This window comes from Antennarius striatus, chromosome 12 (assembly GCF_040054535.1).
Source record: "Antennarius striatus isolate MH-2024 chromosome 12, ASM4005453v1, whole genome shotgun sequence".
NCBI classification, from domain to species: domain Eukaryota; kingdom Metazoa; phylum Chordata; class Actinopteri; order Lophiiformes; family Antennariidae; genus Antennarius; species Antennarius striatus.
The window spans coordinates 17,463,712-17,490,923 of record NC_090787.1 but is presented as its reverse complement, the minus strand read 5'-3'; the positions used below and the strand labels follow the sequence as shown (position 1 = coordinate 17,490,923).

General features: G+C 41.5%; 1 protein-coding gene across 1 annotated transcript in view; it reads left to right on the top strand.

Moving 5' to 3' along the window:
- il1rapl1a (interleukin 1 receptor accessory protein-like 1a) overlaps window positions 1-27,212 on the top strand; it is a 147,758-nt gene that overhangs the window by 19,386 nt on the left and 101,160 nt on the right. Inside the window, exon 2 of the mRNA XM_068328758.1 lies at window positions 24,670-24,955. Within this exon, the coding sequence (XP_068184859.1) occupies window positions 24,670-24,955 (286 nt within the window). The remainder of the gene's footprint in view (window positions 1-24,669; window positions 24,956-27,212) is intronic.

The window sequence follows — 27,212 nt, the reverse complement described above, 5'->3', positions numbered from 1 at the left end:
CTATGATAACATTTTGTCCGTTTTTGAGTTTGTTCTTCCAGCCTCTGGTTCCTGATTCTCTTATATCTGATCAGTCTGTTTCAATCTGTGCATTTGATTATCTCATCCCTGTTCTAAGTTTGATTTTGTTCCAAAAAACAACAACAATCAAATCAGTAGAAAATCAAAACTGCCTGTGATTGTCGAATTGATCTGGACGTATTCTAATTATCTATTAGCAGGATATTAGCCTGATGCTAACATCCATCATACAGCTGGGGCACTCCCCAGAGCAGACACACACACACACACACACACACACACACACACACACACACACACACACACACACACACACACACACACACACACACACACACACACACACACACACACACCTATCTACGTGTATGAGGTTTGTTGTAGGTGCTCATCCATGTTCACCTCCTCCCCCTCCCTAAGGAGTCCTACCACCTCTGATCATCTATTCAGTCCCCTGTGCCCCCCCCACCCCCTCACCCCTCCCCACTGCTGCAGCTTTCATTCATCAATAATTAAACACAGGTTCCAGCAAAATTAGCTGAATTATTTTGAAGTAGCTGAACGCCTGCTTTTTGCTAATTGAATGATGCTTTCGGGCAGATGTTTTATTGAAAAGAAGGAGGTTTTAATTCACTTTAAATTTTTGATAAGTGGTGTTATACTTACTTTATAGGCAAACTGATTTTCCTTCCCTAATGGATGGAAGCTGTTTGAACAACTTCACAACAAACACCAAATGCTCTGGAGCTTAAGAAGCATTCCCTAGCACCCAGAGAAAAGGAAATGTATTTTTCATAAAGATTATGGAGGACAGTAATGACTGTAATTGCCTGCCAAAGCTTAGTCACATCCACACCTCAATAAGCATATGGCTATATCTACTTTCTGGAAGCAGATATCCTCATTTTCTGTTATTCTTTCTGCCTCTCATTAACTTGTGTGTTCAATTTACCAGCCACAATCCCCACCTGATCAAAATTATTTCCCCAAAGACCTTCATGCACCTGACCCGCTGCCTGCAGCCGGTATCTTTTCAGGTCATGCTTTTACGAACAGCCTTCCTTCTTCCATTCCTCTCCTGTCCATCCCATATCTTTTCCTGCAGTACTGGCCGTATCTCAAAGCTCCTGTCCTTTCCCTTAATGCCCACTTTAGCATCCAGTCCTCCCACCCACCAGCAGCCAGACCGGTCTGTTTCTGTGATGCGTCACTTGTATGACTGGAAAAGGCACAGCTGTTACAGAGTCGGGCAGAGCGGCTACAGGCGCTGGTTTGGGTTTGCCAGCAGCTGGATTAACAGTGCAGTCATTAGCATCTGAACTCCTGTAATGTGACAGTATGACAGGGATTATGCCATTTGAGGATGAGTGGCAGGTGTTTTCGAGGAGAGAAGGGAATTCTGGATAAAATACCAGACTGTGACACAGCTATGAAGGTAATGTACCGCAGCATTTTTGGATGCTGGAGGAAAAAAGGGTTGACAAAAGAGCGAAGGATAGAAGAAGAGAAAAATGTACACGAATTAGAAGAAAAGGTAAAAGGTTGGATATTATCTGTAATACCTCCTGCATTTAATCAAATCCATGTGCATGCTCATAACCCCTGCAATGGAAGAGGGGGTCATGAGCATGCACTGATGAATCTTTCGCATCAGTTTTTACGCATTTAGCTTAACACAGCAATATGAAATTTGTGGCAAGTTGGACATTTCAAAATCTCATTTCAAAATCATTTCAAATTATCTTTTAGGAAGAAAAAGCAGAATTGACTCTTTAAGAAATAGAAAATTACTTAATGCAATTGCGGATGAATAGATAAAACATAAAAAATACTACATCCAAACTCTTTCAAACTTGTTCTGTGAAATGCAGGAAAACTGGACGTTATCCAAAGAAACAAACAAGTAAAAGAAAGAAGAAAAACAAGGACTGAATGAAGTGGTCTGGATGTGGTCATTTCTTTTAAGTAGTGACAGTCATAGTAATGGAGTCTGTTATGTTCTCCCCGTGTCTTCGTGGGTTCTCTCCTGGTTCTCCAGCTTCCCCCCACCTCTAAAAACATGCAGCTTAGGTGAATGGATCACTTCTAAATTGTTTGTAGGTGTGAGTCTGCATGTAAGTGGTTGTTTGTTGGTTGCTGGGAGAGACTCCAGCGTACTTCATGACCCACAAAGCGAAAGAAGTTGCTGAAAACAAGACAATGGATGGATGGATGGATGGATGGACAAATATTCATAGTAATATGTTATTATGGAAACAGAGAGAGTGTTAATAAATGGGGTTTAGAGGGAGAGAGAATTGAGGGATTGAAGAAGCAGTTATAAAACCCTAACTCTACTCTTTCTTCAACATCATCTCCCTCGAGTGACAGCGATAACCACTGACCTCCCAGACAGAACCAGTATGTTGTTGCTGTGGTAACCAATTCGACTGTTGGCCTCCTTGTCTTCAGTTAAGTGCCTCAGATGGACTTTAGCCCCGAAATGGCCCAGAGAGGTTCTTCAGTTCAGCTCGTGTGTGTTCAGAGGAACAGAAGTGCAGAAAAGTTCCAGGAATACCTACAGAAAAGAGAGCAGGGGCTGTTTCTGTCGGCCAATGAGATTTGAGTAGAAGTCCTCATAATTGTTGCTCAATTTTCTTTCAGACCATAATAGATAGAAAAAAAATGTGAAGAGTACCAGGATGTTTTATTTGCAAGGGTACTCTGACCTTTTAATTATAAAAAATTTTCAATGTTCGTTTCATCGCCATTAAATTGGACTGTCATTAGTTACCAGTGAGAACGACACTGTACGATAAATATAAGTAATACGAATGAAATCGGCTGTGTGAGACCACTAAACTAATTACTGTTGTCAATCATTTTGCATTTGCTATGGATAATTAAAAACAGTGCTAATTAAATAAGAATCAGCCAGTGGCGACTCATCGGTTACTGTAGCCCTGTTGTACCTCGGAGACAGATGCTGTCCTTTACTGCTAATCCTCTCTGACACGTTTAACTGTTACTGCATCAACCTCTGGGAGGCAGAATGACCTGACATCCTATTTTTGTTTTTTGTCTTGAATTATCCTACTGGTCAACATTAAACATCAAAATCGCAATCTAGGTAAGTCACACCCCTACGTTTCTTTGACAGAGCTCCACAGACAAAGTGTTCCAATATTATCTGGCTTTTTCTTTAAATCTATGAACTCTACAGCAAAATCTAGGATCCTAACAATATTCAGTCCTGGCACCAACAGCTTGTTTGCTAATTCAGGCTTGTTATTTTTGTTGCAGTTTTGAGCAACACTGTAGGCTTGCAGACATATTCATTAAATGTAACTCTTGCAGCAACTCAACAAGGTCTTTCAGATGTTATGCATCATTGAAGTTCACTTGTACAATGTATGGATCTGCAGCACACGGTAAAAACGGACGCATGTCTCATTTTCATTTCAGTGAAGCTACCACCCAATTAACTCTTGGTCAAATGAAGTGAAATCAGTTAAACACCTGAAAACCTGTGAACAAGGCAGTTCAAAGTTGTAAAGGAGAACATGCAGATCAAATCATCCAACATTTTGGGCTCAAAGGAACAATTTCAACACTGATCATCCATTAATGAACGTTTCTTTTTGCTGGAGGTGGACCGACTTCCTTTCATGTTCTTCTTCTTTCTCTATACGCTTCATGTCTTACCCAAAACATATGGAATACCCACACACTGGCCTCTAACAGCGAGCTGCATCTTGTCGGAAAATGCCTTGAGATTGTGCAAATGAAGAGAGCCCCCCCCCCCCCAGATATCTGTGTCAGGCCAAGTCAGAGCCTGAGATAACAAGCTGCCCAATCATTCATTCATCCGTCCACTGACTCGCCCGGAGAGCAAACTCAAAACTCAGCAGGAGCTTGCAGCCCTTGGCCTCCTTCCCTGGTTCCCTCTGGGCATGAGTGCTTGTCACAGGCAGAGCTCCATTTAGATACAATGCTCCATTACATAAATAATAGACAGGAGGAAGGCCAAATAGGAAGGGACGCCTGACTCAACAGGAGACGACAACTTTGTATGCACACATGTATAGTATGCAGGAGTGTTTCTTGGGTTGTGTAGTCAGATAAACTGGAGGTGCGTGTTGGAGGTAGATGACAAGTGAGTGAGGGACTGTGGCACACTGAGAGATAGTGACTTTGTGAGGTTCTGCTACGATGCCACCATTTAAGATCAGACTGACCCAGTTTCCACAGAGCCCATACATTTTAGATAATCCCTCTGGGACTGGGTTTGCAGTCTCCCGCCCCTGCATGGTTCTACATTGTAGCATAAACCAGGTGGAGGCAGGGACACAAAAACGAAGCCCTAAATGTGCATGCTGAATCATGCACCGCTGTGTTAAAGAGAAGATATTAATTTCCTCCCTACACTAAACCACCTTTCTTTACTCCTTCCCCCTCCCTTTCACTCCGTCTACCCTCCCATTCCGTTTTTTTTTTTTTCACCAGATGACGTGGTTATGTGGCTTTTATGCAGCAGCCATTTAAATCATTACCTTTCTCACATTGATCCAGGCAGAAGGTAATTGGCTCAATCAAGAGAATTAAAAGCCCGGGTAAGATGGAATAATTCAGCTCGCAGATCAAAAGAGGACGGGAAGAAGAGAGGAGGGGGATGGGGGCAGGGGAATTAAAGGAATGCCGATATTAACACTGCAGATGAGAAAGAGAACATTGCAAGTAAAAGGGAGGGCAAGGGGATATTAAATAAGATTATTAGGATACGAATGTGAAGAAATATACTCTGTGAAAGAAAACGTTAATGATAACGTAATAATAATGTTAAGATGATGCAATAAATGATGTGAGCTCTATGATTGCAAAGACAGAGAAAATGACTGGTTATTTGTTTTAAAGGCTTTACACATTTTATTTTGGGACACATTCTGATTTGCTGATTTACTTCTACTAAATCCATCTATGTGATCTGACACCAAACTGAAGCAGAACATTTTCAAACTTTAATCTTATTTGCTCTCACGGTTGTGGTCTGACCATGACAGGGTCCCAGCAGTTCCCATGCAAAAGTCACAGATGAGCAAATCTGACATATTCACACTCGTGGGCAATGCAGATGTGAGATGGGGCGTGTAGAACAAAGAAAAAGAGGTGTGGGGGGGGATGTAGAGGGATCATCTCATGACAATTAATGATGTCATTTCTTGCTATGACATTTCAAAGACAAATGTCACGCTTGTGGTAGCCATTAGTGTATTTCAGTTTGTTTAATGAAGGACATGCTGAAAACAAAATCACAGCCCATGATCCTAGTTATCAAAATGCAAACATCAGTTGATTTTTCTGCATTGATGTAATTTTAAAGAAGTTTTAATATTTATTAAATATTCCGAGGTTCTTCTTCTCAGGAGTCTCAGATCAAGGTGGTGACAAACTTATAAAGAATAAAAGTAAAAGAAAAAAAAGATTGTCATCATAAGATACATATGATATGAATAAATTATTAAAAGGAAGAAATATTAAAGGCAAGAAATGGAAAATAAATTGATCACAGACAACACCTATAGAAAAGGTATTCGACTGAGATTTCAAGAGTAGAGTAAACCAAGCCCTGGAACTCCCAACCAAAAATAAAAATAAATTGAGTATAATTGTAAAAAAGCTTTGTCTTCAGACAAAGTATTGAAAGTAGGTACAAAACATTTAAAATATATCTAACTATACATTGTTGTAACATGTAGTTTGGGCTGCAGTGGGTCAGTTGTTAGAGTGGGTCGTCCAACAATCGTAGGATCGGCGGTTCCATTCCCGCTCGTTCCTCCATTGTGTCCTTGGGCAAAACACACACCTCCAGTGAGGGATCCACTGGTGTGTGGATGTGCGCAGTTGTCTCAGTGGTGGTTGGAGAGGCTGTTGGTGCGGATCGGCTGCCACGCTTCCGTCAGTCTGCCCCAGGGCAGCTGTGGCTACACAGTTTACCATCACCAAGTATGAATGAGGAGTGAATCAATAATGGATCCAAGTGTCTAGAAAATCACTATAGAAATATAATGCATTATTACTGGTATTATTATTGGGGTAGGATAAACAGGATAAATGATGGGGGTACCTTGGTGTCTACACCTGGTCTATGAGGCCAGTGACAGATGGGGAGAAGCTGTTTTAGTGATGAAGGGGGAGCTTTAATGCTGGCCTACAGCCAACTATGAGACAGAAAAGTCAAAAAGTTTGTGTCCAGGGTAGGAAGAGTTGTCTGCTTGACGGTCCTGGAGGTGTTCAGCTCCTGAAGGGCTGGCAGACTGCAGACAATTACCTTTTCAGGTGAGTGGCTGATGCGCTGTAGTTAGCCTTTGTCCTTAACAGTGGCAGCGACCAACCAGATGGTGGTGGGGGGGGGGGACTAGGAAGTATGAACAGCACCCAACATTTAAAACAAGGTCATCTCAGCCAGAGTCAACTAACATATCCGTCATGACGCCGATTCACTCGGTACCATCCGATCACCAAAAAACAAACAATGTTTTATACTCTGCATTCAATGCTGTGAATTTTGAAACAGATGCAGACAAAGGATTCAATTCTAACTGGGTAGATTCCTTCATAGAATTCACTTCCAGTTCCTCCAAGAATATCTGCAGCAGCCTCAAAGGAGTCCTGCCTGTCGACTTAACAGCAGTCCCATTTGTGCGTGCCAGCCTGTCAGTTTTTCTGCCTCTTTCTCACCAGTAGTCAAACGAGCCCAGTCCCCCTGCTGCATTCCCCCGGCTGCTGCGCGCCGCTGCAGACCCGCTCCAGAGGAGAGAGGCCTGCGCCTTGAAATCACATTACATCCAGGTTGTGGAGGGTGGGGGTTGGGGGGGTGGGGAAGGAACACAATAGATAGATGAATACATAAACAGCTGCTAATCCACACTCTTGTATGTGAGCCTTGATCAGATGTGTGGCTATATTCAGCAGATTGTAGTGTTTAATATGACACACAAAGGCTTGTTTGTGGATGGGTTATAATTGATGCTTGTAATCACCTCACGCTTAAATGCATCATCAGAATGTTTGTTTTTAATTTAAACCATTTGGCTAGTGTGTTCGGATGAGAGCACCCCTACTCTCCCTCCCCATTCTCTCTCACGCATAGACACACACACACACACACACACACACAATCCTAAACATGTGGTATTATCTTGATGAGAACTCATGGTGATACCATGGGAGGGTTAGGACGTGTTAGAAGATAATAAAGCAGGTTCAGTGCATTTTATTACCAACCATGCTAAATATTTCATGCGGCCGGCTCCTTCCCACCCTAGCATATATTACAGTTTACTTCTCACACATCTGATTCCACTAAGAAAAGCCACTACTGGCACAAAAGTTTTCCTCAGACATAAATGCAACTCGTCACTTGATAATGGCTCATGACATAAGGGCACAGTTCATATGCCACCCGCGTGTTCATACTGTGCCATGCAAAAAATTTACATTTGAGATTAGGGAAAAGCTGCTTGACCTCTAATGAAGGTCGCGATGGGCGGCGGAGGAACGTGATGAGGGAGATGAAGCACTAAAATACGAGTCAATTTCCTGTGGGGCTTATCAGAGCTGTTTGACTGGCATGTGAGCAGCCGGCGTCTGTCGGTTTTCAGGATTTAAACTTATGGAGGAAATGAGACACGGGTGTGCTCTGAATATCCTACAATGATTGAGTAAAAAGTGAGAGAGATGAGATAGAAAATCTATTTCCCAAACACTTATTGCAGGAAGGAATAAATACTTCAGTGGTATGGCCAGCATTTACAAATACTCTTAATAGGAGTTGATTTTTAATCTGTGGTTCCTTAGATGGAGTATTAGTGCATAGCTTTGCCTGGTGTGTTTTTGAATAGATCCAGTGCTTCACTGGCTGTGGTGGCTGCATCAGTCTGTCTGGATGACAGACACATCTTCCTCCCTTCATTAATCTCCATTTAGTTCTGCACTAGAGAGGAGAGACGAATGGAGGGAGGGTGGCAAGGGAGCACTGGGTATGGGAAAAAGGGGGAAGCGCAAGATTAAAGATATGGCTGGCCATGAAATCGAAAAAAGAGAAGGGAGATGGAAGGAGAGGGGAACAGGAACGGAGTGAAATAGGGGAAGTCAAAATGAATATTAAAAGTGACGGTGTTAGTCCTCCCCCCCCCCCCAAAGAAGAGTGAGGAAAGTGAGGAAGAAGGAGAGGAAGATGGGGAGCGCAGGCGAGTTTAGGAATATAGGTGCAAATTTAAGAGAAATTGAACCATCAGAGAAAAAGCAGGAGGAGAGAGAGGAGAGTCTGCTGTTTGATCTTTAACAGGATTATTTTCTCTGCTTTCCTTTTATTTATTTGATTTTTTTTGCTCATATTTATTTATATGCTAATGCTGGCTGTGCGCCAACAGAAAAACATACCAGAATTTTGTGTGTGTGTGTGTGTGTGTGTGTTCACCCTGTGACTGTGCATCACATGCACACACACACAGCTATACAGGGTAATCCTAAAGGGATTCCTGTGGACGTGTCCTGCAGTAGAGGCGGACACGAGGAGGGAAAAGCAGCCTAATCCAGCCGTCATAGACTCAATATGGAGCGTATTCTAGTCAGTTCTTTCATTTAAACAACTCGACCTTTAGAAAATGAAGTTTGACTATGTGGCCATCTGTTTGTTTGCCCGCTTTGTGTGTTTGGAGGACGATGCCAGCCAAACATCCGCTCTCTCCGCTAACCATCAGCCCACACTGAAAGACACAACAACAAAAGCCAAGACCGAGCAGTGCCCTGATAATTATTTTTTATTCCCTTGTTAAAATTTAGGGCTCAAGAATTAATCTGGGAGTACAAATGTTGCTCTGCCTGCTGTCTGTCAAAAGGGTAATCAATAAAAGACAATTCCTAATCGACAGGATTCAGCTTGCCTTCATGCAATGCTGCGTGCTTATCAGTGTTGGTGTTTGAAGATGAATGGGTGCTTCGCTATAGTGCAATGATGGCGGGAAAGTACAGAAGAGTGACTCTGTTTACTTCGATGTGTGCTTGTATATGCATATGTTTAACCCGCCAACCCTCCCATGCGGGATTCACAAGGCCACTCCAGTCAATAGGCAGAAGAAGAAAGGATGCGCTCAGTCCTCTGTGACACAACTGTATGCTTCACGAGCTCCGTCAGAGAGTCGATGCATTTATCCTCCTTTGAGTGTGTAAACAGGTAAACAGGCCACATGCAGTACAGTGTCAACGTGCAAACACACACACAGCTCACTGACCCACAGACCGACAGACCGACTGTATACAAGAGGCTGTTGGAGTGTGTGTGTGTGTGTGTGTGTGTGTGTGTGTGTGTGCGTGTGTGTGCGTGTGCGTAAACCCCACACTGAGGAGCATCACCATTAGAAAAGTATTGTAGATTGTCTGGTGAAATGCTCAGGGCCACAAAATGCAATTAGATCCTGGTATAAAATATTTATTTCCACAACACCTACTGTGCAGCAGAGAGGAGCTTTTACCCACTGTGTGCTTAAATAGGAATAGTACATAAAGTGCATGCCCCAGAGAGCAGCAAATATAATTTGTGCATGCTGGTGTGTGTGCTGACACTGAGCACCAATGAGCACATGCACATGAATGTGTGGGCAGGGGGATGCTAATAGATGACTAACGGTTGTATTGCTTCCTCATATATTTGAATCAAATGCATTTTATCGCACATGAATTGAAGGGGTCACATTACACAAAGTTACATCTTGTAATACATTTCCCATATACTGCATGTGAGATTGGTTTCACTTCCTCTGTGGTTATCGAGCAGCTAAATGCTCTGTATAATTGGGCGTGTCAACCAGTAAGAATGAAAACCCTTTTATTTCCATCTTATTCTATTTAAATGTCACCCTATTAAATGTATCTAACAACTCCATACACAGATTTAAGAGTGTTTAGAATACGGTTCAGAGTTCAGCTGCTAAAGAGACAGACATTCCCCTAATGAGACGGGAGGGACTAAAACAGATTTAAATGAGTGAATATTTGAGGTCTGTTGATGGAGCAGCAATGCATTGAATACTGGATGTTTAATGTAGTAAACAATTGTTAATGACCTTGTCAATATGTCAGTTTCCTTCAAAAGTTGTTGTTGCTGCCCCCAGGTGGCCAAAAAATAACTGAGATTTTGGTAAAATATTAATTTCTTGATTTCACTTTTAACTTCTGGGTCTGACCAACCAACTGCTGCTTGACCTTCTTTTCATTGGCAGTACTTCCAGGCAAATGTATCTTGGATGCTGCAACAATTTAAGAAATTTATAGGCTTGACTATGTCAGATGGGGATGCTCATTGTGCTCCAATGCCTCAAAGGCACAGATTAATTCCTGTATATTCCTTTTTATTCCTGTATAGTGAACTTGGAGCATACAGCTGCCTCTTGTCTTCTCTCCAGTGCAGCTGAAGTATTAATAAACCTTGGCTGATCAGTGTTTACCCTGATCTTTTGTGCTGGGATCAATGCCGTCCTCAAACCGGCGCTGGATTCACAAATACGTAAAGAATCGAGACAGTTGAACCCTGACCACCGGAATCTCACACCAGATATAGTCAGCAAGCGGCGAGCTCATTCTGTCTCTCACCAACTGCGTGTCTATGCATTTGTGTGGGCGGAGGAGTGGGTGGAGGCCAAATGTTAAGGAATGTGCAGTATGGATAGCAGCTAGTATAAGGAATCAAACTTTAATCACTCTGATTACACAAGAAGCAAACTTGGAATTGGAATCTGAATACAATTTTAGGACTGATTTCTATACTTTATGAGTCAAAGGGTTGATCAGGACTTTCTTACTCAGATCTAGCAATTCTTTATAAATTAATTATTTTCCATCAGAAAGAAATAATAATGCCTGTCCGCACAATGTTTTTATGCATGTGTGTATGAACATAATACATGTGTGTATTTCTGGCCAGCAGTGGGAGGATTACTGTAGATTTACAAGCCCTGGTAACAATGAACAGACCCACCCCAGAGACCCATACTCAATCAGTATCACAATGAAATGCTGCTAATTCCTATTTAAAGCTGCCGCACAGGCGCTGGCCTCCCTCCTCTCCAGGCCAACGGAGAGCAGGAAGCTCAGAGACGGCAGCCGGCTTGCAGACGTGTTAAATTAGTCAGTATAATTTCTGCTAAATTCTGTTGCTGAGTTCATCTCTTCCGTCTCCATTAATCAGGCTTTCTCCCATTGTTTCCCGGATGTTTATGAGGTACCTTTATGAGACTAATATGTGGGCCACTGGGGAGCAGTGCATGTTACGACCTGTGCCATTTGTCTTAGAAGTTCTCACCCAAAGGCCTCGTCCTCTTCTACCTCTGCCTCTCACTGGTAAGCTGCTGAATAATTCAGCGGTTTCTGGCTTAAAGCGGATTGCTTTAATTCCTGGTGAGTAGGTTAATGTTGGGACTTTGCTGTTGTGTTAAATGCAGGAAACAATTTATAACGTCAGCGCGAGCGTAGCCAGTTGAGCACGTGATAGTCATACGGTTAGCGTGGTGCATTCACGGAGGAAGGCGGTGCACTGATGTATTACTCTCACTGCCTCTACTTACTGTACAAATGTACCAGTATGGCGTTATGAAATATACAGTTAGTGCAGAAGCAGAATTGTAGTGCTGCACCCCCCCCCTCCCCTCCACACACACAACCCCGGTTGCTGCTGAAGCACATTCATTTAGAGAAGAGCTTTAATTGGACTCAGAATCAGGGACAGAAATCTCCAGTGACATAAATATTTTAGGTGAATGCATGGGACCAGTCTGACCATCTCACTGTTGTCTTCTTTCACTTCACGCTCTTCTGTCTACATGCAGCAGCTGCAAAGCGTCCACTTCAAACAAAATAAGCATTAACACAAAAAGCTGTGCACGTTTCCAAGAAGCTGTAAAGCTTTGTAGTTTTTTTATTTATTTTTTTTCCATTTAGGATGAATTACTGGCACACTCACATGCAAACACAAAAGCACATATAGTGACTAAAAAACTGGGGCACTATTGTAATGGGGGTAATGATTTTTACATTATTAATGAACCAGCCTTCATACTCATCTTGCTTGAAAATGTCCTTTCATCTTCAGCACTTGCTCATTTATCAGATAAAAAACAAGTGGTGTATTACGTGTACTATATATAGCAAAAATGTTCTCATGCTATTCATAAGCAGCACACAGCTGATGCATACATATATATATACTGTTTATACTGTATATACTGTATATATACATGTATATACACTGACACACAGTGCTTCACTCTTCTTATTTTCAACTTCCAACCAGCCTTTATCTCCGTGCAACACAGTATTGCTCGATGTGATCGTAGCATCGGCTCTAAAAAAAATTGTCTGAAATGGTTAAGAAACGGGATGAGAGCATTTGAGATGAAGGCTGGGAGTAAAACAAAGGACAAAGGGATGAACGTAGGATTGAATGAGAATCGATAATGGATAAGAACCAAAAAAGTGTTGTGGAAATAGAGCAGAAGAATGAAACTCAGCGGGGACATCATACAGTAGCTTTCGGAATGATGTCCCCTCCCCTCCCCCTGCGGCTCCTGTAATGAGAGCGCTGGGTGAGGAAGCAGTGCAGGAGATGTTGTTTTTAAAAGAGGGGTGGGGTATAATAAAATTTAGTTATCAAATCAACTTCAGACTGTGTGCACTGTAATGTACATGATTATGCATGAGTGTCTCTCTGCACGGTGTCTCTGGGTTCATCTTTCTCCAAAGGTCTGGCCTTATTCACATGGATAACTCTTCTGTAACAGCAGTTAGAAAAACAAAGGGATGGAATTAAAGGAGTGGGAGAACAGCTGGGAAAAAAGAGGAAGAAAGAACTAAGAGATCATGAGAGAAAAAAACAAAACAATTTAAAGGCCGGCACAAGTAGGAGACGATCGACCGAATGACAGGTTTTTACTGACCTGTTTAAATCGTGTTTCCAGTCAACGACCATCATCAGAGGAGGAGTGTGGGCTGACGGCCGGGCCTCCCTGTCATTTGATCGTTCGGTATTCCGATCGCCTCTCATGGAGTGTGCCTCCTCACAGAATGTATGAATGGATAGGACATCCCTTCCATACCGCTGTCTTACTATCATCTTCCTAGCATTTAGCTCTAGTTGCCGCTTTTTGTTCAACCACAGCCATGATTTCATTCACGCATTCATTCACTCTTTCATTTTCTGACCTCTATGGGGTCAAGTAGGGGCCTGGATCCTATCCCAGCTGACTTTGAGAGGTAGTGACCTTCAACCTGGACAAATCGTCAGTTCATCGCAGAACCATAGAGTAATTCAAACAACCAATCACACCCACATTTATCCCTACGTCTAACTTAGAGTCACCAGTTTAACTGTACTGACAACCCAGAGAGAACTCACGTAGCCGTGGGGGGAGAACAGAACACTCCCAGCTCCTCAGGTGATGATTTGATGCATTCAGTTATTTAAAAAGATGCTAATTTCTCTGATATTTGGTTCTTTCTGCTTGTGTGAGAGATAATTAAAAACTGTAGTAGAAGTGGATTCTTCCCCCAATTACCCACCAAGACATCACGGCGTCATGCAACATTTTAATTAATGTCTTTAATTAGCTAAATGAAAGGAGCGCACCTAAACACAACAATCCTGTTGTCCCGGACAAACGGATTGTAGAGACAAAACATTTGTCCTGAGTCACTACTTAATGCTTAATGTGCCAAATGAATAAATCATCCAGATGTACATAACAAGGAGATAAATAATTTAAATGATGACCAAAGTATAGCTGTTTATCTTGAAGTAACCTGACAGCTACGTCTGCGTATTATATACGTACATGAGCAGTGAATGCCGCCTTGCATCGCAATGCCTAGCGTTACACACACACAGACACACACACACACACACACACACACACACACACACACACACACACACACAACAGTTCAGCACCGTGGATAGCTGCATGAATCCAGCCTAACCCTGCCTCTCCAGCAGTTCCGTCTATCTCTGCAATTATAAATCTAAACCGTGTTCAAACAAACATAAAGAATCCAGTGATCCACTGGAACTTTGGAGAACCCTTTTTTTTTCTGGACAGTTATTTAAGCCTGTGTCTGTTAAAAAAAACCCAGATTTGATCAGACTCAGACTGGCCTGTCAGTGATGTCTAGAGGGCACAGACTTGTGTCCCTTTTGTTGTTAAATTTGCAGACTTGTTTTCTATGTTTCCTATATTGAATTCCCTCTGTGTTGTAGTCCTCTGCTAACTCTGCCCAGGGCCTGAGGATGAGGACCGTGTCCTTCACATCTGCAGGCACCAGCTCCTGGTTTTCACAAGAAAACTCATTGTGATGGCTTTTTTTTCTTTTTCCTTGTGCGTTTTTATAAGTGCATGAATGTATAATGGAATGACATTTTGAAATAAATACGGATTAAGAGACAACTGAAGCAGAATAGCCTTATATAAATGAATTACAAAAAGCACTACACTGCCTGAGGTGTTACCTGATTACTGAGAGTACAATTGTGTCAGTTATGTGAGTGGAATTTAATGCCTTTGTTTTATCCCCCCCCTCCCCCCGTACTCCTCCCCCTCTTTAGTTTTGCGTCTCAGGCCACGAGAGGGGGAGGAGGGAGAGGAGAATGGGTGATAATGACTTGTCAAATTAGAAGCGATGGAACCTGCAAGCAAGCGTAAACACAATTCAGAATGTTCAGATGACATTTTCCAGGCTGTATTTCTACTGGGGGGGGATTAGCAGAGTGACAGTTCAGCCTGAATCTGGTGGATCACAGCTGCACAATGAAGAGGATCAACACACACACACACACACACACACACACACACACACACACACACACACACACACACACACACACACACACACACACACACACACACACACATAAAGAGAAAGAGGTAAGAATTACAACAATTTGACACTACACAAGCAGCCTGCATAGGCAAACCCAGAGATGTCCTTGCAGAAAAAACACACACACACACACACACACACACACACACACACACACACACACACACACACACACACACACACACACACACACACACACACACACACACACACTTGGAGGTTTTCTTTGATTTGTGTTGCTTCACTTCCTTCAGGCCCTCAGCCAGTCAGGCTGCGTATGGATTCATGTCTCTGTAGCCTGCCCACATGCCGTCAGCATGATGGATGATGTTCACACACAGCCTTGATTTTATAACTTCAGGACTTTATTTTCATGTTCCCACCGCTAGTAAAATGGTGCATGATGTGGGAGAGCTGTGGACTTTAGCTGGTAATATATTAGAGAGCTCCTTTTTCTTAGTGTTCTATTTTACGCATGGCTGTCCTAACAGTAGCAGCCGTGAACGGTGTTGCTCATTTTCCAACTTTGCCTATGAAATAAAGAGCCATTTACGAGGAACAATGTCCTGGGCACCATGTCTCCCTACATCCTGCCCCCACTATTGGAGAGATACCATTGAAAGTCCCGAGCGCATCAATTTGGGCCTCAAATGACTTTCCCCAGCTGGCCAAATCCTGACAAGCTTTCTGTTCTCCTTAAAAAGAGCCCTTTATCATCAAGAGAAAGGAAAAAAGGATGAGCAAAGGAGGAAAGATGGAGAGAGAGAGAAAAAAGAGAGAGAGATAGGGAGAGAGAGTCAGGGGGGAGGGGGGGGATCTGAATCTCCTGTCTTGGTGACACCCTTTCTCTCACAACAGGGGACATTTCAGTTCTATAATGGGTTCTGGTTAATTTGAAATAATTTGAAGAGTTATTAAAAGGATCTCGGTGAGCTGTGCTGAACTTGGTCAAGGGCAACAAACTCACCCTGGTTTCTATAGAAACAATAGAAACAGGAGTCACCTTCAGGCAAAATGAAAAAGTTTGTATGATCTTCCTATAAATTATTAATACCGTGCTGTACAGTACAGTATATGTGGATCTTACAGATAGCTGCTGGGTTTCACATTTGTAGTTATTGTAGCTTCAAATTTCTGTGCCGGTGCTTTCTTTCTTAACACCTGCTTTGTTTCTATAGGGTAAATCCCATAGTTGCGGATTTGCTTAATTTTTATAAGGCATTGTTTTTGGTTTATCTCTCAAAGCTTCACGTTTGCCTTGGAAATTACTCTGTCAATATCTATGCAAATGGTAACATCTACTGTCGGAAATTAGATTTACCTCATCTCCCTGTTGTTTGCCGCAGCCCCTCAGTGGTCCTCGTGTGCAGGTTCAGTAGTTAATGTAACATTGCTGCGCTTTACAACACAATTTACACTGCATTCACCTCAAGCACTGTCAGGAGCAAAAAGTAATAAACCAAGATGCATAGAAATAGAAGCGCTGATTTAATTTATGCTGAGTAGAATCTAATGTTAATCGGAGTAATGCCGGCACGTGCGCACACAGGTATGGACGGTGTATCTGTGAGCAGACGCGAAATGAAGATGATGGCTTCAAATAGGAAACACGAAAAAAGGTATGAGAAGTGATTGGCTCATTGTAATCAAGTTATAGGGGTTTGTTTTGTGATGCTTTACTTAAAAGAGCAATGATATGGAACAACATCCTGAATGAAATTCAAATCATATACGATGAAAGGAAGAATAGAAGAAGACAAGAAAATTGAATACAGCTGTTGGAGCATTGCAGCCATTACAGTACACATTAAGGAAGTTCTTTGTCAAGGTTTCCACATATGTTGGTCTCTGCTTGTACAGCATTTGTACTGTTAAAAACTTTATGTTCATCACCACAGTGTCCAAAACATGATTACACAATGGTAAAAAACCTAGATGGGAGTAAGGCTTCTACCAAAGTATTATTAAAGCAAACAGGGCAGTTATAGAGATTAAACTGATTCACGTTGACTTTTACATTAACATTGAGCAATTTGCCAATATTGTATTATTTTTTTTGTTTTACTAATATTTAGAGGACGACTGAGCTTTAAGTCTTGAAATAAAACATGTTGTGATTTGGAAGGTTTAAGAATATAATTTAAGTCTAATGTTGCTATGGAGACTGTAATTTGGACTGTGGACTTCAGCGTGTGTTCTGGTTTTATGCTTTGGCTGGAGATTGTGGCTTCAGGTTGTGCGTCCGCCTGTCTGTCCCCTTCAACTGACGCAATATCTAGAGAACTCCTTGACAGAATGAAATTATTCGAATTTGGTGGTCAAAGGTCAAAACCACTGTGACCCCTCATCGGCCTCAGTCTTATCAATGACAGGAGGGAATTTAATTACTGCTGCCTGAAATGCCCACTTGGAGTCAAGGATGAACTAATAGCCTTGAATGATATATAAGGTCAAAGGTTACTTCCTTGGTGACATCATGAGGTTGGGCAAAAACACATACCTGGTCAATATTTGGTTAAATACTCAGGAACAGAAGTGGAGGTTGTGATCAATCTCTCTGGAATCAATCACATTGACGCTTGAAATCATCTTGATTGAAAAGATCAAGATTTGTTGTAGGATGAGAACAAGTGTAAAGCATCCGCATCGAATGAATCTGGTAAGTCATTCGTGTATTACTCTATTTGTAAAAACATTTTTATTATTCCCAGACAGTTTCTGTAGTTGTAAGGATGGTGTTTTTGTGTGATTTCTGCACCATATTATGGGTTTATTCAAAATGGACATGCAGGACAATCAGAGAAGTATAAGTGACTCTGACTATAAATATAACCATCCTGCCTGTGTTGTGACTCCAGAAAGTAGGATTTGATGGAAATTACAGCAATCAGAAGCTAAAGGATTTCAAATACCTTGATTGCCTTGATGAGCCTTGTCCCAGCTGGTGCTGCAGCTGCAGACCGTGTCAGCAGACAGGCCGACTCAGCAGCCAAAATAGAATAACTAACTTTGTTGTTTGTAGAACACCAACCCGCACCTGTATTTTTCATCTCACCCTGTGTCTCGTATTCCTACCTACAAAGGAGAAGTGCATTTTCTTTCATCTACTTGGAAAGGAAGTGGGGATGCAGGAGATGAGGCAACATATTACAAAGGCTGTAGAAAGCACCAAATAATTGGAAAATTTCACTCATTCATTCATTTTCTTGAAGATGAGACAGTCTTTTATTTACACTTATCCGGATCTGGGTCATGGGTTTGCAAGGGAGCCTATCCCAGCTGAATAGGGGTGGATGCCGGCTACATCTTTAAACTAACACTCATTCATGCTCACAGTCACACCCATGGTCAATTTATAAAGACCAGTCCACCTAAGTTACATGTTTTTGGAGGCGTTATGAAGCCAAACAACCTGGAGAGAACTCGAACAGATGCAGGGAGAACATGCAAACTCTCTAGAGAAAGGTCCCAGGTAGAATTGAACCAAATACCTTGTTGCTGCGGGGCAACAGCTCTGCCCACTGTGTTTCCCTGTTGCCCATTGGTAAACCTGAGTACAGTCAATACTTCTGAGTCAGAGTTGGTTCCTTCCCTTTGAGAGAAGGAAACAATGTTAATATGTTGGTTACTGTCTGCAGTCAAATGCCAGGATCAATTCAATATTCCAAGAAACATGGCATGACAAGGTCAAGTCCCATGAAGTTCAACTGAATTTCCATGCCTACCAAAGGAATTCCTTAGAGTTTGGGTGCTTTTAAAACTTTTTATGTTCAAATTAAAGACATGAGAACATTAGTGTTGTCTGCAACAGTTTCTGTTTCAGAGTCATTATAGAAGGACATTAGTGCAAGAATTACAAATATCTTGCTAACATATCCGCAGTGCACTGGCGTCGTGCCCAAAATGTCCCCTGCCTAACAATCCTGTGACAGTTGGCTAAAGCAGGTAAAGAAAATGGATGGATGTTAAAAGTTTTACCCATTGTGTAATGTTTCCACGCGACCACTAGGGGCGCATACAACACTGATGCATGGATGGTGCTGATCCAGAACATGTTGGGAGGTGTCAGTTCAACAAGGTGCCAGTGGAACTTCATTGGTGACCTCTTGGAAGCAACCAAAAAAAAAAGAGCTTGATGGCTTGATGTCAACAATAGATGCAATTTCAGACACTTTAAAGTTAGATCTATGACTTTATGTCTATAATTGTTATATAATAATGAGATAGAGAAAGGCAATTTTAATTCAAGGTAGAGTACCAGTTGGTGTCAAACTGTTTTGAGGATGGCAGCCAAGGTAGCTCACTACCTTCTATAGAGAGAAATTATCAGCGTTGGTCTGCATTTGCATATAAATGAACAGTGATGAACTGTCAGGGAGAGAGAATGGTTTTGAAACAGAAATATGAAGTGACCCGGCACAGAGGGAGAGATTAAGAAGATAAATATCAAGTTACTTATAGAGGAACAAAAATGAAAGGGTGTTAAATACAAACTCATGGGCTTCCATACTTCTGAAAGACATTTAAAATGTTATTTATGTAAATGTAATTTAGATTTAGTGTTTTTTCAGATGCACATGGGTTTATGATCCTGATATTTCCTGGTAAAGCAGATGTTGGACCCCCTGGACCAATAAAAGCGCAGCTGGGATCTAAACCAAGGCATTCTAGAACAGGAGCCCTTCTGTGGATACAGGGATGAATAAAAAGAATCATATTTTAATCATCAGGTTTGTAGTTTGTTGCAATCTTTTTGAACAATGGCATTTCAGCCTCAAAGGCCAGCGTAATTACTCACGCGGTTCCATTTCTCGTTCGAACCAGTCGACAGTTATCAAGACATTTACATAAATGGATCTGATACAGTGTCCTGTTCATTCTTAATACCAGCCATGAAGCGTTTGATTATTTTCATGAGCTTCATAAAAACGTTTTAGTAGCAACAAAAGTAGAACTAATTGAGAACAGGATAAAATGAATGGCAGAACAGCATTAGTTCAGCCAGAGTACTGATTGCACTAAGTGTTCATGCTTCAAATTTGAACCACTAACATACTATCACATTCATGCTAGAGTAAAGAGCATTTATAATTATAACACTGCTGAGGCTGCTAGCTGCTGCAGCCCCCCCCCTCACCCTCACCCTCACCCTCACCCTCACCTACCCCACCCTCTTCATGAGCTTTGTAGTTTGGAATTGTGAAACAGCTTTAAGTGTCGTACTGTCTTTGTTTGAGGATCTTCTCAAAGACAAACTTATTTTTGCCCAATTTTGTAGCCTTTGGCCATAATTGCTCAAGTCCTTAATGAATGCCTGACTTAATTGCAACTGAAATCTCCATTCTAAGTCTACATGAATTCCAAATTTGCACATTATTCTAAGAAAATATAAAGTAATTTCCATTTTTGATTACTGATGTTGAAATGTGAAACTGTTGGTGGTTTTGTTTCATAAATAAATATACTTAACGACTGACGAAGAACAAGAAGAAAAAGAAGAACAAACCAAAGAAGAATGAGATAAATAAGATTGCATTCAAATAGCGCCAGTCACACAACAAACAAGAAATGTTGACCCATGATGAAAGTATAATATCTGTCTGTTTCATCTGTTCATCTCACAGTCTCAGCACCTCCTGCATGGTGTGCTTGATGATTTCATCATCTGGAATTTTTTCCCCCGTTCTTTTGGAGGATCGTCTTTATAATGCAATCATGTAACCATGTGCTTCATGCAGATCTTGGTTTATTGACTACATGTTTTTTTTCCCCCCTTGCACTTGGTAATGTGGCTGCAATTACATGACGGTCTGCAATCCGGTGTTGTTACGTATAAAGTGAACATGCATATAGAAAAGATTAAAAACTATGTCAGTTTTCTTTTTTCCATTATCATGCAGCTCTAATAGAATCACAGTAAAAGTAGCGGAGAATTTATCCAGGTTACATGGTCATAACAACTACCTCTGTTTTAAGGCCCATTAAATTTTAGCTGTGAAGGAAGACTCTCAGTGGAACTGTTGGCTGTAAAGTCAGTGATTTATGGGGCCACCATTATTGTACAACTGGAGGTTAACAGGCAGGTTGTGTTTGACCAGTTCATTTTTTTTAGGGATAAGAGGTAAATTCAATACAGATATCAAAATACCCCAAACATAGAGTTTGTGGCTCTCATATCTAATAATTCTCATATTATATTAATATATTTCTAACATCTATTTTTTATCAAACTAAACTGAGTCATTACTCTCCATGTTTATTTGTAGTTCTATCTATTGTCTCCTTGGGGGAGGAAAATAATGTAACTTGTCTAAATTTTGATGCTTTCAAACAAACATTTTCAAACCTTTGAAATAGAGGTCCAGCGTCTTTTCTTTTTTGTCGAGTCTCTCTGGATCATCATGGCCTGGATGAATGATAATTGCTGTTCATATTGAACTAGTACTTTTAATCTCAGCAGAGACGAGGTACAAATGTCTGCAGCATATTCCATTATCTTCGCTACAAAGTGTATACAAGACATTTTTCACATTGCTTTAGCAGGCCACAATGACATACACTGCAGCACTAGACTATGGAGATCTATTATATGTAGTCAGACGTAGGTAAATTTCCAGAGTAAGTAGTTGGAAAAAAAATCCTATGTGTTCTACGTATGTATTCTTAGGAAATACAGGCCGCAGTAGAGTGAAGAAAGAAGGAATTATTCATGATTGTTTTAAGGATGTATTTGAAATCACTAAATAGGCCATGGAGGAGGTAGAACGTCAACGCCAAGCGAGAAAGAAGGAGTCAGCTGGCTATCGAGATAGAGATAGAGTCATGTGAGCAGAGTGGGCGTAAACTGAGTAGGAGAGAAAGAGAGCAGGAGAGACAGAAAGTTATTAAGAGTCCTTATCCACATATAGATCATTAAATGTCTTCCTGGCCTGTGAGAACCCTGCCGCCCACCCAACATCTGATAATTACACTTCATTAGGAGAGCAGGTAGTGATGAGAGGAGAGAGGCAGACTACTGAGGGCCACATGAGATCCAGTGAGAGGCATGTAAGTAGGAGAGTGAGGCACTATGTTGTGAGAGGATAATAAGAGTTTGATTGTGAAGGACAGGAAAGCAGGAGTCGATGTTGTTGCCACTGGGTGATTGTGTGCGGTTGGGGTGAAGTCGTCGTCAGCGTACCTTTGCTTGGCTCTATGAGTGTTTATGCATGAATTTGAGTACATTTATAGAAGCTGAACAATCTGTGCTTATTGTCCTGTTGGACAGCTCTTCACTTTCCATCTCCTTGCACCAGTCATACTTGTGTCCTGTGAAGGTCACGTGATGTAACCATGTTCAGATGCTGCACACAGGGGCCTGTTTGGCGGCGGTGTGGTAACACGTCCACATGGAGACATCCTTTACAGTACTGGGCTTGTCTGGGAGCAGCTGGACAGAACCACTACTTAAGGTGCGATGTCCCAGGAGGTGCAAAGAGGAGAAGGGATATATTGTGTATTTGCCTCTCTAGATGTACATGTGCTGTCAGCATAGAGTGAGAGTTCAGAACTGCAGTATTCCTCATGGGGAAGCATCGATTTTCTGACCCAGCGTGGGAATGTGGGGAAATGTCAGCCTCTAATTGAGTTGATAAAACCGTTTTGAGTTTCAGACATAAATATAATTTCCACCACAAAAAGGCCACTGCTTCAGACACTCCCTATGGGGGGGGGGGGTCCACAGAGAATAAAAGCTCTCTTTTTCATGTGTTTACTCGTGTAAACACATTATAAAGGGTACCTTTATAGTTGGGAGTTTGTTTCCTATGCAAATATATATGCAAATCTTCACGTTGGAAGCAAATGACAGGTGAATAAAATGTTCTCTGTCGGTGTGTATCAGGATATGAGCTTGTTAGACTGAGCAGTTTTTGTTGTGACAGGAAGGGCAGAGATGGAGAGTGAGATAAAGACAGAGGTCACTTCCATTAGAGGTGTAGAGTGTGAATAAAGAAAAGGCTGAATGAGGCCTGTGCTGTCGCTACTGATTAACAGATTGATATGCAGTGAGGGCACAAGACTCAGACGCTGCCTTCAGTTGAATTTCACTTTTCTACCAGGAGTTTTTTCTGTCTGTGGTTGTGTTGCTGCGATGATTCCTTCATGCTCAAACATTCACATGATATAGATCCACAAAACAGAGCAAGTTTTTGGATGATATTTGAAAAGACACTCAATGTACCTCAAATGATAAATAATGGCAGCTTCTATGCTGTACTTATTTGATAGTGATCATCAGTAAATGATGCTCAAAATATATACAATAAACGTAGAAAACAAAAGTGGTAGTGTGGACAGTTCAAGGACATACATAGCTAAAAAAAAATCCCAGCAATAATCCCAAATGTAGGACGCAGAGATCTAATCAGTTAAAAGACATGCACATTAAGAAGAATTCATGAGATACCAGATCTACAGGGAGCACACAAGGAGAACACGAGAAGCTCTGGACAAGAAGAAAATCAGAAAACCGCCCAAAAAAACAAACCCAGTGACTGTTTGACTGCAAATAAATGAACACACACACGGAGAACAGGAGATGATGTAAAAACACAAGAAAAAAAACCCTGTGAAATACAACAGGTACCAAATCAGATTGAGACTACCAGTCACACAGTTCAACAGTTGTATAATCAAGTTTAAAATGATGAGCATAGCATGTGAACACATAGAGGGTCTACTCGTGCATCTATCATAATTAGGAGAGATAATGAGACAGGGTTTCACACATTAAACCCTAAACACACACACACTTGCTTTTTCCATCATATTCATATGTAAGTACACACACGGTATCATCTAAGCCTCCTGGTAATTAACATATATAATTAGGCAGACAACCATTAATATATGGCACACACACATTCATGCAAACACACAGAAGGACACACACATTACTTCTCCGGCAATTAGGAGTATTAATTAGAGTCGAAGCTGTACCCATGAGGCTTCATATCGCTCCCAGTTTTGCACACAGCATGGTTCTCACTCTATCTCATCAGCTGATCACTGTTCTCCCTCACCATCAATCTCTCTGGTTCCACGTGCACTGATACACACCTGTTGGATAAACGCATTGTGGTTAATTAGTCAAAGACTGATAACTGGTAATAGGCGCACCTCCTGTAGCTGAGAAAGCAAGAGACTTGTTCTGACTATAACTAGAACAGATCTGTTTGCCCTCAGGCTGCTAGACTGTGCAGTATGTTCTTTATGTAGCATTAAAGTCAGTGAGTCTGATTCCATCTTTATATTGAAGAGTAATCGTTTGATTTAGCGTGCAGACACGCCTAAATGGACTGTCTCACAATCAAATCAGGCTATAGCATCTGTGGTGAATGGAATGTCATGTGTAGAGAGTGGATGATGCCCAGTGGGAGCCTGCAGATAAACGTGTTCATTGTGAAATGAACTCGCTACGCTTGCACTGCAACAACTTCTGAATCTGGAGGAGCCCAAAAACTTTGATAGAGAACTTTTACAGTTTACTCCCAAATTTCATAATATTTACATGTTTTGATTCTTCCCCTGCAGAGGAAACTGAAAACATTTTATACAAGAAATAGAGATGCACGTTATATTATTCTACGGTGACTATAATCCTGCTGTGCCCTGTAATCACGCTGCATTCAGTTATGTGTCTGTTCATTTGTTGATGATGAATCACTTGTCAAGAACACCCCCTCTCTCTGTGTTTCTCTGCAGTGGATGGCTGTACAGACTGGTCAGTGGACTACCTGAAGTACCGGGTGCTGCAGGGTGAGCCGGTGCGGCTAAAGTGTGCTCTGTTCTACGGTTACATCAGGGCCAACTACAGTCAGGCTCAGAGCGTCGGGCTCAGCCTCATGTGGTACCGCAGCTCTGGCCTGGGCCACAGCGACTTTGAAGAGCCAATCTCTTTTGATGGCGTACGCATGAGCAAGGAGGAGGACGCTATCTGGTTCAGACCTGCCGAGCTCCAGGACGCGGGCCACTACTCCTGCGTCTTACGGTAGGATGATGCTGGGGATTATGTCCATTTGAACAAGTTATTTTTTTCTCTATGATAAACGTATTTTGGCGTTTACAAAATAGAACTGTTATCTTCTTTCTTCTCAAGAAGATTAATCTAATATATACCTGTCTGTGCAGTAAGTATTGAGCTGGAATCAGAAGGGGAAATGTGGTGTTAGAAAGACTGTAAGCAGGAGGAAACTGCTATGCTGGTTTTCTCCAAAACCTATAAGACCTACTTAAAACTAAGATCTCAATCTGTGTTTTGGGATGACACACTTGTGAAATTGACCAATAAAGAACTAGAGAAGATATACTATGATATTTCAAGGCTGGACCAATCACAAGAGCCCATTTTATGTTGTTGAAGGCCTGTTACAATACAGCAGATCAGTAAGCAACAAGGCATTATTGTGTGAAGTCTTCTTTTACACTAAAAGGGTGGTTTTCAGCCTCACCAGTGGGTTGCTTGCAGCCATACACACACACACACACACACACACACACACACACACACACACACACACACACACACACACACACACACACACACACACACGCACACACACACACACATATACATACTGTACATACATGTTGACGATAGCTTATAATGCAGAAACAGCTATCTGGATGGCCTTGAAGCCATTATACCATTTGCGCAGTAATTTGTGACATTTGCATAGTATTAGGAGTCCCCTGTTAGCGTCACCTGTAAGGGGGGGGGCATATCATGATGGGTTATCTTGATCAAGGGCAAATGCTCACAATCATGGATCTAATTTAAAACAATTTATGAACAAAATTTAACAGGAATGACTCTTTTGTCTCCATAGACCATGATTTAAATGTTTTATTTCAATAAAAACCAAGTATAATACATGCTACATTGTGCTATAGCTGGTTATGCATACTTGTACTGTTTACTGCTAAGCTAAACCAGTTGTCCTTCACTTGTATCCTCAAAGATGAAGTAGAGAAAGTCAGCATCAAAATTAATTGATGACTAATGCCTGATAAAATTTTAATACATTTGTGTCTGAACTTTGTAAGCAGTTTTATAAACCTGACTATTTCATTGTGCCAGTCAGTTTCAGTTTTTACACTCATACACTTTCCGAATCAAACATATGCACTGTATTATAAATGAGACCCCTGATGTGCCTGGAGGCTCTCATTAAAAATTCCCTGAATCATAGAAGTGTGTGTGTGTGTGTGTGTGTGTGTGTGTGTGTGTGTGTGTGTGTGTGTGTGTGTGTGTGTGTGTGTGTGTGTGTGTGTGTGTGTGTGTGTGTGTGTGTGTGTGTGTGTGTGTGTGTGTGTGTGAGAGAGAGAGAGAGAGAGAGAGAGAGAGAGAGAGAGAGAGGGAGAGAGAGAGGGAGAGAGATTTAAAACCACATTTATTCATAAAAGTCAAATTACAAGATAATCACATTGACACAAAATCCAAAAAAGCTAAAAGAAATTCACATCTCAAAAACAAACCATGGTAGTATTTTCAACAGTACTGTGTGTTTTCCTCTACAATCATGCTTTTTACTTTTGTCATTACTTTCTTCAATCTAAAAACCTCTTTGCTCATAAAAACTGGTTGGTCACTTCCTTCTGTATTTTTTTTAAATATAAAAACGGATGCTATCTAGAAACATGTTGAGGTCAGGAAAGACATTTTCTACTTCGGCCCTTAAACCTTTTCTGTCTTTCAGGATTTTTGTCGTCTTTTGCGCATCGTATTTGCCTGTTATGGCTTTTTTAAGACTGTTTTCATTTTTGTTCTCAGAGCTACTCGTATAAGTAGGTGTCTCAGGTTTTTCTTTAGCAATTTTCTTTGCTTTATTTTTACTTAAGTAAGAGTTTTTTTGTTTAGGAGCTATCTTTAATAATTCCTTGTCCATCACAATATCATCCTCTTCCTCCTTCTCCAGCTGAGACTCTACCATCCTGGCGGTTGTCTCTCTGTCCCCCTCAGCCTCCACCAAATCACTCTGTCTATCCTTTGTGCTGTTATCCGTGTCCTGCGTGTTATTCTTGTTCTCACTGGTGACATAAACCTTGCAATCAAAGTAATTAATTTTAAATGTGAGCGTGATGTTCAGCCCTTCATTGAGCCGATTAGGGACCATCATAACCTGTCTCCGGAGGGCAACACATATCTTCAATGGGTCAGTAGTACCGCCAACCAGGAACGTATTTATAGGAGTCAGGAGCCGACCATGTCGCGACAGCTCCCTCTCCAAGGCCTCGTCGCTGAGGTA